Here is a 12,852-nt window from a genome sequence, read left to right as displayed (position 1 = left end):
AATATTCATTGGAAGGACTGATGCTGAAGCTGAAACTCCAATGCTTCCGCCACCTGATGCGAAGAACTGACTCACTGGAAAAGACTAATGCTGGGAAAGATTGAAGGCAGGAGAAGGGGATGACAGAGGATGAGATGGTTGGATGGCATCACTGACTCGATGGAGAGGAGTTTGAGCAAGCTCCAGGAGTTGGTGATGGACAGGGAGGGCCTGCGTGCTGCAGTCCATGGGGTCACAAAGAGTCAGACACGACTGTACAACTGAACTGACTGAACCTTTGACCCAAGCAACTGGAAAAACTGACTTGCTGTTTACTGAGATGCGGAAGAAAACGAAAGAAACAGGCTTATTTGGGGGAGGAGGCAATTAGGACTCAGGTTTTGGACCTTTTAAGTTTTTAAGTTTGGGATTCTTATCAGATATCCAAAGTGGAGGTGGGACTCTGTCACATGCTGAGTTTCTATTTATTTTAATCATTCAGGCGTTTCCTCCTGCCCTCCCTCCACCCCAACCCCCCCAGATTTTGAGATCCTCTGTGATCAAGGAGTTTGTCTTACTTGGATTTTTTGCTAGGGGTGTGGTGGTCTAGATGGATACACGCGAGTGTGCGTTGGGTGGGTTGGGGTGTCCCAGTGATCCCTGTTGTGGGTGCCCGTAGCAACTTACAGGCTCAGTAATAGATAAACAGGCAATATGGACTACAGCCGCTCACGACGCCCGCAGGATTGGTACTTTCCCAAATCAAACAAGTTGTTATTTTCCAGACCTAACCAGCTAGACTGCCTATTCCCAAGGCCTGCGGGCAGAGGGCAGCGGGCAGGTTTGGCCTGGGCCCGCCCCCTCTCCCAGGGCCCCGCCCCTCTCCCAGGACTCCGCCCCTTCCTGGCCCCGCCTGGGCTCTCACCCGAGGCTCCGCCTCACGCGACGTGCTAACTGTTCTAACAGTTGGGAGGGATGGGGCCGCGAGTGAGTCCGCTGCTGGGGATCCCTGCCTTTCGCACCGCTGCTCCCAGACACACAGACACACACACATTCTCACCACTGCCCCCCCGCCCCCCGGAGTGTCCCTTTCTCCCACACCCCCTCCCTTCCTCTCCTCTTCCACCTCCTCTTCTTCCTCCCGCCTCCATCCCGCCTAGTACCCTCCTTGGTACCCTCTCCTCTGCTTTCTGTCCTCAACACGTTCTCTTAGTCCACGGGCGAGGGCAGACGGGACCGGGGCTTTGCTGCCTGTCCGTGACGACCTGTTCATCCCCTTCAGGCGATCGCCAGGCCCCAGCCCCAGTGACTGTTCCCTGCTGCTCTGAGGTCCTGAGTGAGTCATTTTTAGGTGCGTCTGCAACTTAACCTTTACCGGTGACCATATGAGTGCGTGCCAGTGTCTGTGTGGGGGTGGCTGTGAATAGAGCGAGCCTGTGCCCGAGACCCAAGTCTAAGTTCATCCGTTTCTCCTACAGGCACTTCCCCATGAAACCTCACCAGCACATCCCGCTCTCTTCCCTTCCCTTGCCTTCTATGCCCCATAGTCCAGGTGAGGGGATGGTGTCAGGGGCAGTGGGAAGAGACTCCTGTGCAGGGAGGGCCCTACCTCCGTCCTGGGTCGGCTTTTCACCGGTCTTAAGGGGAAGCTGTAGGGTGGGTTGAGGGTCTCAGGAAACTGCATCTCTATCCATCTCATGGTCCTAAGTCCCTCCCTTCCCCATTCTCTCAATGCCCTTGACGCTGCCCAGATCCTAAGCCCCCTTCTCTTGCCCTCTCTTGCGCTGCACCAAGCAGGTGAGACCCATCAACCAGGAGCCTGGAACTGGCAGTTGGATCCTGAGCAGTGGGCAGGGGCAGTTCGACGGCAGTTGAATGCCTGGCTCCTCTTGGTCTCAGATGAAGAGGCATCATCTAAAGCCCTTGAATCTCAGCGCTCCGTAGGTGTCTTGGAGGAAGCAGAGCAGCGCGGAGCCTGTCAAGGAAAACAGAGGCAGTCCCTGAAGGCAGTGACTCGGTCCGAGCACCCCACAGTGCTAGAGCTCCTGGTAGCTGAGCTCCAAACCCTGTTCTCAAAAGTGCTACAGGATGGCAGCCCTGCAGCGTGGTACTACCTGCATGCCGTGCTGGGTCTGCTGCCCCCATATCGAGCGCTGCTGGTCGGTCGCCTTGACTTGCTGCCTTTCCTGGAGCGGCTGTACCGCTGGGCACCCTGGGTTCAGGCCCAGCTCCAGCTGGATCTGCTGGACGCCATAGACCAGGCCTTTCCCCGAGACTCCTCGTTGTTAGAGGGCACCTCCCATGTTGACTGCTATCCCCAGAGGAAGAGGTTCCATCATGGGACCCCACGCCCAGCATGCCCTTTTGTGCAGGCCCAGTGGGAAGGGCAGCAAGTCGAGGATGATCTGGCCACATGGCTGCGACCACTGACCCTGCCCGAGCTACAGCACAGCCTGGGTATTGTCGGTGCGGAGGTGGCCATGGAAGAGACCCAGTGGCTAGATGGCCTCAGGCTTCTGCCCTTGGCACTGGCAACTGACATCCCAGTACAGTATGAAGGCAGTGACACTGACAACGCAGAAGAGGAGCGTGTTGGAAGAACAGAGACTAAGTAAGTGAGGAACCTAGTCCAGGGCTTTGAGCAAAGGAAAGAAAAAAACCTCTTCCTTTCTGTCTGCTAATAACCCCAGTGGTCTCAGTGTTAATCCCCTTAGGAAAATGCAGAAATTAATGAAAATCACAAGTCAACCTCGAGGAAGCCAAAGCTTCAGAAAACAGCCTGAGTTTCCAGAGTTTCTAGACTTCTTTCTCATGTAGTGCTTAGTTGTTTTTCTCACTTGTTCCATAATCCCCGAGTCTTGCCTCTGGGCCTACCTACTGCGGGATACTCAATCTGGGTCTCTCCCTCGAGATGCTCCTAGGTGAGTGCCTGTCTGGGGGCCCCTTCCACTCATGTCTATGTGAGCTAAACCAGCTCCAAGGCAGGCTAGAGTTGGCTGCACTGCCAGTTAGGACTTTTCATTCTGATCCTTCCAGAGTCTTGCCCTGCGAGTGAGGGACTGTTGGCCCTTGGAGTGATGATTTTTGCCCCAGTCTGGCTCTTAACTGCTCTGTAAGGATTTCAGAATGCCTACAGAAATGCCCTCTTCTCAGAATTCTCTAACTCTAGTCTTGGAATTTCTCCCTGTCCCCTGGCCAGCTTGTCTGTGACACATTCTAGAAACTCAAGCTGTTTTCTGTTTCATATTCTCTAGGACTGGCTTGCAGGCATTCATACATTCACTGTCTAGAAAGAAGGCTAGTTTTACCTTCAATCAATCTTGGCATTCTCAATTTTAGCTCTCAGTTTATGGCTGGGCATATAGGTAGACTCTTGGGGCCCTGATGGAAGGTGGCTAGTGCCTTCATTGTGTATGCCTTCAATTGCCCCACCAGATGCTTCTTTTTCAATGATCTGCTCTGTGCCGTGAGTATAAGTCTCCTTTCCCGGGGGAGTAATCTAGATTGAGTGAGAATGGCCTGAGATGCTTGAAAGAAGTCAAGTTCTTGGTCCTCTTTTTGGAGCTGGCAGTAAACCTCTGAGGTCTAGCTAATGTGGCTTAATTTCACCATATTCCCCAGGACTGGCCTCTCAGACATTCATATATTCAAGAAGTATTATTGGATAAACAATATGTATCAGGAACTGCTAGATGCTGAGCATACAGAGGTGATAAGAGCGAGTCAATCTCTTCCCTTAGGTTTTGCTACTGCTGCTAAGCCGCTTCAGTCGTGTCCGACTCTGTGCAACCCCACAGACGGCAGCCCACCAGGCTCCTCTGTCCCTGGGATTCTCCAGGCAAGAGTACTGGAGTGGAGTACTCCATTTCCTTCTCCACCCTGGGGTTTTACAGCTTAGTTAAGGGAGATAGATGTTAAATAAGTTGATTTAAGTAAAATAGCATTACAATTTGCGTTAAATGCTACAAAATCAAAGAACACTGCCTTTTCCCTGGGTCTTTCTCTGGGTGTGTGTGTGCATACACATCAGAATTAGGAGAAAGCACATCAGAGGAGTTTGGGTTTAAATTTGGGTTAACAAAATACCTTGAAGGTCAGGAAGTGAAATAAAGTGGAAAATTTCAAAGAGGAGGGAGCAGTCGGTGTTAAGCTTTACCAAGACAATTAAGAAAAATATGAAAAAAATATTCACTGGATTTAGCAACAAGGAAGAGGTTGGTGAGAGCAGTTTCAGTGTAGTTTTGTGATGAGGAAGGCAGACTGTAGTGCATTCAGAAGTGAATGGAAGGGGAAGAAGTGGAAATCATGTTTCATTATTTCATGAAGCTTGGCTTGAAAGAGAAAGAGAGATTAGGACAGCAGATTGAAAGAACAGTGGTGTCTGAGTAGGACTCTCAAAAAATGGAGAGGTGTTTATAGCCCTCAAGACAGTCTTTGAGCAGCTGGTGCTCAATACATATTTGTAGAGTGAATGAATAAACATAGGCTAACAACAGAAGAAGAGGAGATTGAAAATACTTCATGAAGAGGGGAGAAGGGATCCAGAGCACAAATGGAGGAATTAGTCTTGCAGAGGAGAAGGTCACTCCTTCCTCTCAAATTTGGAGGCAAAAGTAGAATGGAAATATGTATAGATAAATGTGTGGGAAGGCAGCTAACTTGAGGGAGTTATTTCATGGCTGAGAGCCTCAGTTTTCGCTGGGCAGGGACAGAAGCAAAGAAGGGGACTGGGAGCTCGGCGGGCTGAGTGTGGGGGAGGGGAGGTGGAAGCCTGCAATAGCAGTCAAGGAGACTGCAAGGGGTAGCTGCCTGAAGACTTGTACTAAGACATCAAGCAGAGTGAGCCCACAGATGAGACTGGACTCCAGGAGTCTATACAGGAGATGATATTTCTCTTCTGAGATCTACTGAACCTGCTTAGTACAAGTAGGGCTTTAATTATTGAGGAAATGAAACTTTAGTGCAGTTATACCATTAAGATGTCCTGATCTAATGTCAAAATCACAAACCCTGTTATTGATGTGAACTTCATTTAATTTAATTAATTAATTAATTTATTTATTTTTGACTGTTCTGGGTCTTCATTGCTGCCAATGGGATTTCTTTAGTTGCGGAAACCTGGGGCCGCTCCCCAGTTGTGCTAGGGCTTCTCGTTGCGGTGGCTTCTTTTGTTGCAGAACACAGGCTCAGCAGTTGTGGTGTGAGGGCACAGCTGCTCTGTGGCCTGTGGGATCCTCCAGGACCAAGGATTGAACCCGTGTCGCCTGCATTGGCAGGTGGATTCTCAACCACTAGACCACCAAGGAAGTCCCGATGTGAACTTTAGGATGGCGTTGTAGCCCTGGAGTAAGTTGTTCTGTTGATCTAGATTTGGGTTAATTACTGGCATGAATATGCTTGGACTGGTTAAATCTAAACTGAATTATTCAGAGGGTTTTTGGTTTGTTTTATTTTTTGTGCTCTTGAGTTTACTCATCAAATTTATTAGTCCAGGTAATTGATTTTTGGCTTCTCTAATAATAATTAATTTTAATACCAATTTTATCAGCTGGTATGGTAGAAGGGTAGGAAGACTGATGGTATATTGGTGCAGGCTTGAGGGTGCTGAAGGATGTATAGTTGAATCCCAGCTGGGAAGAGATGGATATGAAGGTGGAGTTTGGGTGATGATGGAGAAAAAATAAGAAAGAAACCCCAGGCGTGGAGATCATGAAGAGTTGGAAAGCAGGTATAATGGGGACAAAGATAGGAGATGGAGAAGGCTAGGAAGGTTGCCAGAGAGGAGATATCTAGGACTATGGGCTTGCAAGGTGATGAGTTGGGACAGCAAAGTATTCCCATGACTTTTACTGAGTATTATGTAATACTGATGTCATAGTAATCACAATCAATCCAGAACGATTACTCATTTATCAGGAAGGGAAGGGTTCTTCACACACAGATCTGAATGACTGCAGCTGCCTGACTATGTCACCTCTTGGACTGTATTTGCTCAGCATGCAAACCTTTGGGTGTAGATGGTTGACAGGCTCTAACAAGGCCACATCAGGTCCTCTCAGGCACCTAATCTAGCTCCTTTGTTCACTGGCAGACAGTAGCCGCCTGATCGCTTTGCTCTGCCTCTTCTCTCCTGACTGCCTCTTCTCTCCTGACTTTGTATCATACAGGTCTCAGCTGGACTTGGAAGTTCCTGAGAAGACCCTCCAAAAAAGAAGCACTGGCTTCTTACCACAGATTTCCCTCCTGGGTAGCCAGATAATGGCCATTATGAAGACAGAGAGATACCTGAAGAAGATCCACTTCCTTTATCTCAACGTGGCTCCCAGCCGCTACTTTACGTGAGAGCCCATGCCCAGATCCCTGACCTGCTCCTCCCGCTCCCTGACTTCCCCCCACACTGTCTTCCCCTCCTCCTCCTCTCCAGACCTGCTATTTTCCTGTCTTTCTCCTCTACCCTCTCATTTCTTCTGTCTCCCAGGTTCCCTCTTTCTTCCCTTCTCAGCCTTCTCTCCACTCTTCACTTCCTCTTGTTCTCCTTTGCTCTCATAGCTTTTCGTGTTAGTCATTCTTTTCTACTTTTTGCTCTGTCTTCTTTCTTTTGTCCTAGCATGACAGAAACATTTGGTCATCACCTCAGAAGGGAATTTGATGGTGAACTCTTCTAATTCCAGTGCAAGAATCAGGTGTTCATTTAAATCTTTGTGTTTCACAAGGCATCATTTTCCTTAGACTACGTTCCTTTAACTTTTACCTTTTGGTCCTCATTTTATCCCTGTGCTATGAAAACAAGTCTTCTAAAAAAAAAAAAAAAAAGAAAACAAGTCTTCTTCCATATGACTCAAGAGTCATTCATTCACTTTCTTCCATTAGATCAAAATCTTAGTATTTTTAAAAGCTCTATTCAAGTCTCTTCTCTTCCCAGAAATATCAGTAGTAATTACCATTAATCAAGCTTTTTTAAAATACCTGTGTCGTTTAATCCCCACCTACCAGGTAGGTGCCATTATTATTCCATATATGATATGAGTAGACTGATGCATAGACAGGTTACGTGACTTGTCCAAGACCACATAGTAAGTGGTAGAAACAAGACTGAAACCTGGCCCTGTCTTAACTCAAAAGTCCATAGTCTTGAGCAGTATCTGATATCTACTCCCAGGAATCTATATATCCTGCATACACTGACCTCTTTCTCCTGAACTTCAGTGGGACTAATGATCTGTACCATCCACTGATTTACTGATCAATTCATTTAACAAAAGCTCAAGGAGAGCATTGTGCTTGTTATTAAGCAATTGTCTCTTGGCTCTAGTTCTGCTCTTCTCTCTCTGCTTTGTAATGCTGGGGCTGGGACTCTGTAAACTTCCTTTCTCTTTTTTCAGGTAGCTTCCTGTTAGTTTAATAGGGGATGCTAGAAGGAGACTGGATAGCAGGATAAAAGGAGAAGGGACTTTGTCCTTCCTCTGCTTTCCCTTCATATCATTGCCCCAGAAATGGTCATTCACTCTGCCAGCAGCAGGCACTTTCTGAAGTAGCCTCTTCCTGATCCTGGCACTGCAAGAGGGATCAACGCCAGTTGGGGTAGCACTTTCCCATCAGAGTTCTGAATCGTAACTCTACAAGGCCCCTCCTCCGAACTCCTTATTTACTAGTAGCAGCCAGGTGGCATTCCTTAGAAATCCAAGTCCCTGTGCTACCAGCCCCGCCTCCAAATCCATGGCTTCTGAGAACCCAAACTTCTTTCCTTTGTTCCTCTAGTCTTAGGGCTGGCATCCATTTCCTGTAGTTGTTGTCTCTGCTGTACCTTAGTTTTTTTCCTTTTTGCTTTTCAGGTGTCCTCTGACACCTTTTCTAAAAAACACGTTTTCTTTATTGAATTCACTTTGTTGAAATGCTGAAGGCAATTTCTGTTTTTCTGACTGGACTCTGATATAGTACTTGGCATCATGAGTGGTCTCAGGAAACGATCCTCAACTATGGGATTCTGATATTGGTTTGGTAATGTCCTTGGCCTTGGAAAGTACTAGGCTTTTTGCTAATGGGAAGTAGCATGCTAGTAATCCATGACCTGTGGTGACATCACAACTAGATTGTCACTGTAGCTGAAGATGATGAACTACCTACTGACGTCTAGTGGCTGCTACACTTGACTGTCCAGCAGTAGTGATGTAATGGCAGCAATGTGGGGTGGGAGCCCGGTTGACAATGGTGGAGAGCCTATAGAAAGAAAATGACAAGCTTAGGGCTTTCAACTATCAGCTCAGTCATAGTCAGAGAAGCAACATAATCAAAGATAATTAGGCACAGAGAGAAACAAGAAACCATGAGCAAGAGAACTAAAAAAGCAGTGAATAATTACAGGGCCCACATCTGCCCAGAAAGGAACACAGTGAAGTGAGTTTTTCACTTGGTGCTGCTTTTCTCCAGAGATTCCAGTAGAGGCAGTGGTGTGTCAGTTTTACTATATGCTCCTGAAAGATAGAAGAAAGAAAGCTGAGCTTTCTTCAGACAGAAAACTAAAGAGCAGAAGTGGGTTTAAAGCAGATTTGCTTTTAAAACAAAAGAGCTGGGGGCCCACACCAAGGAGGGAGGTGTTTTCTGGTTCAACCTGTGTTGTAACCAGAGTCCCATCTGGAAGCCCAGGGGATTTAATTTGTGGGTTCTCTGATGTTTTATCTGGGTACTTTGCCCAGTTTTTCTAGTTGTTCTCAAGGGGAATGTTGGTCCATATTTCTAGTGCACCATCAGTAAAACTGGAAACCTGGCGTTTTTTGTTTCACTTTGAGGTTTTCTTTCAGTGTATTTGCAATTATCAAAGTTTGCTTGTATTTTTCCTAGCTTGCTATGCTTACAAGGATCTCAGTTCCCAGGCCAGGGATTGAACCTGGCCCACAGCAGTGAAAGCCAGAAATCCTAGTCTCTAGGCTACCAGGGAACCTCCTGTCCTAGATATTGATTTATACTTCTGTTCAGTTCAGTTCAGTCGTTCAGTCATGTCTGACTCTTTGAGACCCCATGAATCGCAGCACGCCAGGCCTCCCTGTCCATCACCAACTCCCGGAGTTTACTCAAACTCATGCCCATCCAGCCATCTCATCCTCTGTCATCCCCTTCTCCTCCTGCCCCCAATCCCTCCCAGCATCAGGGTCTTTTCCAGTGAGTCAACTCTTTGCATGAGGTGGCCAAAGTATTGGAGTTTCAGCTTCAGCATCAGTCCTTCCAATGAACACCCAGGGCTGATCTCCTTTAGGATGGACTGGTTGATTTATACTCAGGGAAGAATATATTCCTTCACTTCCTTAGGATCTTTGCTCAGCTATCCCTGACTCCTGCCCTGTGCAGGAAGAATAGCCTCCATTAAGAAGGCCACAGGGGAAGGAGCATCCCCTTGGGAAGTCAGGCCTCAGTTAGGATAGGTAGCTATCCTGCGGGATGCTGCATAACCCAGTGGTTAAGAGAGGGGGGGGCTTCAGTCAGGTAGATTTGATTTTTAAATCCTGGGCTTCCAGGTGGGATGCATGAGACAAGTGCTCGGGCCTGGTGCACTGGGAAGACCCAGAGGAATCGGGTGGAGAGGGAGGTGGGAGGGGGGATCGGGATGGGGAATACATGTAACTCCATGGCTGATTCATGTCAATGTATGACAAAACCCACTGAAATGTTGTGAAGTAATTAGCCTCCAACTAATAAAAAAAAAATATCAAAACAACAACAAAAAAATAAAATAAAATAAATCCTGGGCTTCCCTGGTGGCTCAGTGGTAAAGAGTCTGCCTGCCAATGCAGGAGATGCAGGTTCAATCCCTGGGTGGGGAAGATCCCCTGGAGAAGGAAATAGCAAACCACTCCAGTAGTCTTGCCTGGGAAATCCCATTGACAGAGGAGCTTGGTGGGCCACAGTCCATGGTGTCGCATAAGAGTTGGACACAACTTAGCAGCTAAACAACAAAAATTCTTTCCTTAACTGCCTTGTGCAAACTTATGACTTCTCTTTGTTCAGTTTTCTCATCTATAATTTGGGGATAATAGTATACTTGAGAAGATCTAGTCACTTTGTCAGAAATGAAATAAAGTTTTTATATGATTTGACTTACTGAGTTTATACTGATACTTATGTATATGCCCTTGAGTCATTTGCTTAATAATGTATGGGGGGAGTGATGGGAGAGAGACAGAGAGAGAGAGAGAGAGAGAGACAGAGAGAGAGAGGAGGGTGGTTTTACATTTTAGGCATTATATGCATTGGATTTGGGACACACAGCTTTTAAAGGGCTAAAAAATTTTTTTAGTGCTTAAAAATATTACTGACTCCAAGTTATGAAAAGAAAACTGCAGGATAAAAATTAATAAATGCCTTATTAAATGTGCCCAAGCATGGCATTATGGCAACTATTTTACCTCAACTAGATATAGCACATAATTTATATGTTATATACTTACATATAGAGTGTATTTAATGTGGGATATGGGAGCATTTTCCTGAAATAAGACAACTTACTAGGATTATAAGATGGCTCTGGAGGAATTTATCTGGTTCACTAGATGGCAGTTTTCCTCTTTATTGGCCTGTGTCTAGTGTTCTAGTTACCCTTGCTTTCCCCCATTCTCAGTTACTCCAAACAGCCTTCCCTGATTATCTCTGCATGTTATTTCAGCATGTTGGATATACATATTTTATCATTTCTAAGATGTACATTTCTTTTCACATTTCAACATTTCTGAAATTGTCATGCATCTTACAAATTGGTGACGTATCATATTGACAGCATTTTTTCTTTTAGTGTTTCATGAAAGAATGCTGCAGCTTACAATTGATAGCATCTTAGAGTTGATGGGATGTATGTTCTCTGCGTCTGGAGATATGAACTTCTTGGAACTGGCTAAGAGCCTTTTTCTTTCTTCCCACCTGTTTTTGGCTTCCTTTTTCTTCTTAATATCGCATCTTTCTGGTTTGAAGATCATTCTGCTCTCTTTCCCCTCTTCCCACTGTCTTCTGCCTTCCTTTCTGCCTCCTTGTTCTCCCTTTCTGTCCTTCTTTTGTCCCTCCCTGGAGTCTGCACAAACTCCCAAGGCCCCCACTGATCTGTGCTCTGGTTTAAAGGCCTTACAGCCTGATGGTGGTGCCACCCAACAAGGTGAACCCTGAGCACTACATCTTCTCTCCCTTCGGGATCCTGCACGTGCATCCCGTGGAGGGCAGTGAGGCAATGACGCTGGGAACCTGGCATCACCACTCTGTCCTCTGGCAACAGCTCCAGCTCATACCGTTCTTCAAGTATTGCCTCTTACGCAAGGCCTTAGCCAGGTAGGTGATGGTGGGTATGGGGTTTGGGAAGAGGCATCACAAAGAGCCACAGTACACATCACTTCCCTCTGGTTTGTAGCTGGAAGAAGGGTGTGAAGCTGCAGAGGTTGCACCAGCATCGGTCTTTCCTAGAGAAACACCTGCTCCTGGCTGTCCCCCACTTTGGAGCTGGGCTGCTTCATATCAACAGGTGAGGTCTTCAAGGCACAACTTCTATGGACTTTTTTTTTTTTTACTTCTATGGACTTAAAAAAAAATTTATTTGTTTGGCTTCTCTGGGTCTTAGTTGAGGCATATGGGATCTAGTTCCCTGACTATGGATTGAATCCAACCCCACTGCATTAGGAACACAGAGTTCTTAGCCGCTGGACCACCAGGGAAGTCTCTGCAGTGGACTTCTGAAAATTATTTTACAAGCAGTAACCTACACAATCATTTTAGAAGATTTGGAAAATACAAAAAGAGCACAAATGAAAAACTCTTCAGTCTCACCATCTATAGATAACCATGACATTTTGTCACATATTCTTAGAGTCTTTTTTCCCATCATATTAACAAATGCAATCATACTTCACATAATTGTTATGTAACCAGTTTTTTCCTCTGAAAAATATATTCTGAACAGATCTATGTATTAATAAATTTTCATATCAACTTTCTCCAGATTGTCCAGTTATTAAATATCAAATCTGAGGATGTAATGTAGGTATTTGAAACTCTGCTCTTACCATGGTATTACTTGAATTCTCTTTTTATTTTTTAAGAAAAACTTAGTTTCTCCTGTTTTCAGTTCTTTCTTACTTTCTCTGCACACTCCTCAACTATTGCAGTTATCTTCTGTAATAGGAGTTGCAAGCTCAGAGGCCTGCAGGGCCCAAGGAAGAGCTGTGGAAGAAACACAGTGGGCTGGATTCAAGACATTAGGGAGCATGGGACTGCAGTAAGCTTGGGGATTGCACCTAAAAAGGACAGTCACTATTCAGTTCCAATCGATTCTTACCATTAGGAATATGGATCCAACATGTCAGCCACATTATTTTTTTCAGGATGACCTAGGAATCCACATTTTATTGTAAAATCTCTTAATTTTATCTAGTTATCTTTTAATTTTTATTAAAACACCAAAAAGTTTTATTAAAACACTGTGCTGGCCAACTCTTAGTGGTACATACAAAAACCCTTTCATTCTGAATTTGGCCCATGTGCTACCAGTTCATAACCTCAGCTCTAGATTTTCTCCAGTTGAGCTTAGTCATCATGGCATAATTGGCTGCACAGATCCGAATTTAAGTCCTAAACACTAGCAAGAGACCTTACTCTTTGAGCCCCAGTTTCCTGATCTGAAAACAAAAGAAGATTTTTGCTACTCACAGCTGTTAAAAAAAAAAAAAGTCACAGCCATAACCAACTCTTTGCAACCCTTTGGACTGTAGCCTGCCAGGCTCCTCTGTCCATGGGATTTTCCAGGCAAGAATACTAGAGTAAGTTTCCATTTCCTTCTCCAGGGGAGCTTCCTGACCCAGGGATCAAACCAGCATCTCCCAAGTCTCCTGCTTTGCAGGCAGATTC

General features: G+C 45.8%; 1 protein-coding gene across 1 annotated transcript in view; it reads left to right on the top strand.

Moving 5' to 3' along the window:
• Positions 1-949: 949 nt before the first annotated feature.
• Positions 950-12,852, top strand: part of DNHD1 (dynein heavy chain domain 1) — a 62,530-nt gene continuing 50,627 nt past the window's right edge. The window contains 7 exon segments of the mRNA XM_043481103.1: positions 950-966; positions 1,262-1,330; positions 1,458-1,531; positions 1,777-2,590; positions 6,147-6,317; positions 11,080-11,283; positions 11,363-11,473. Coding sequence (XP_043337038.1) covers positions 1,468-1,531; positions 1,777-2,590; positions 6,147-6,317; positions 11,080-11,283; positions 11,363-11,473 — 1,364 coding nt within the window. The 5' untranslated portion in view covers positions 950-966; positions 1,262-1,330; positions 1,458-1,467.

Source organism: Cervus canadensis, chromosome 11 (assembly GCF_019320065.1).
Source record: "Cervus canadensis isolate Bull #8, Minnesota chromosome 11, ASM1932006v1, whole genome shotgun sequence".
Classification (NCBI taxonomy): domain Eukaryota; kingdom Metazoa; phylum Chordata; class Mammalia; order Artiodactyla; family Cervidae; genus Cervus; species Cervus canadensis.
The sequence above is the reverse complement of the archived record's forward strand: the minus strand, read 5'-3'. Positions and strand labels throughout refer to the sequence as shown.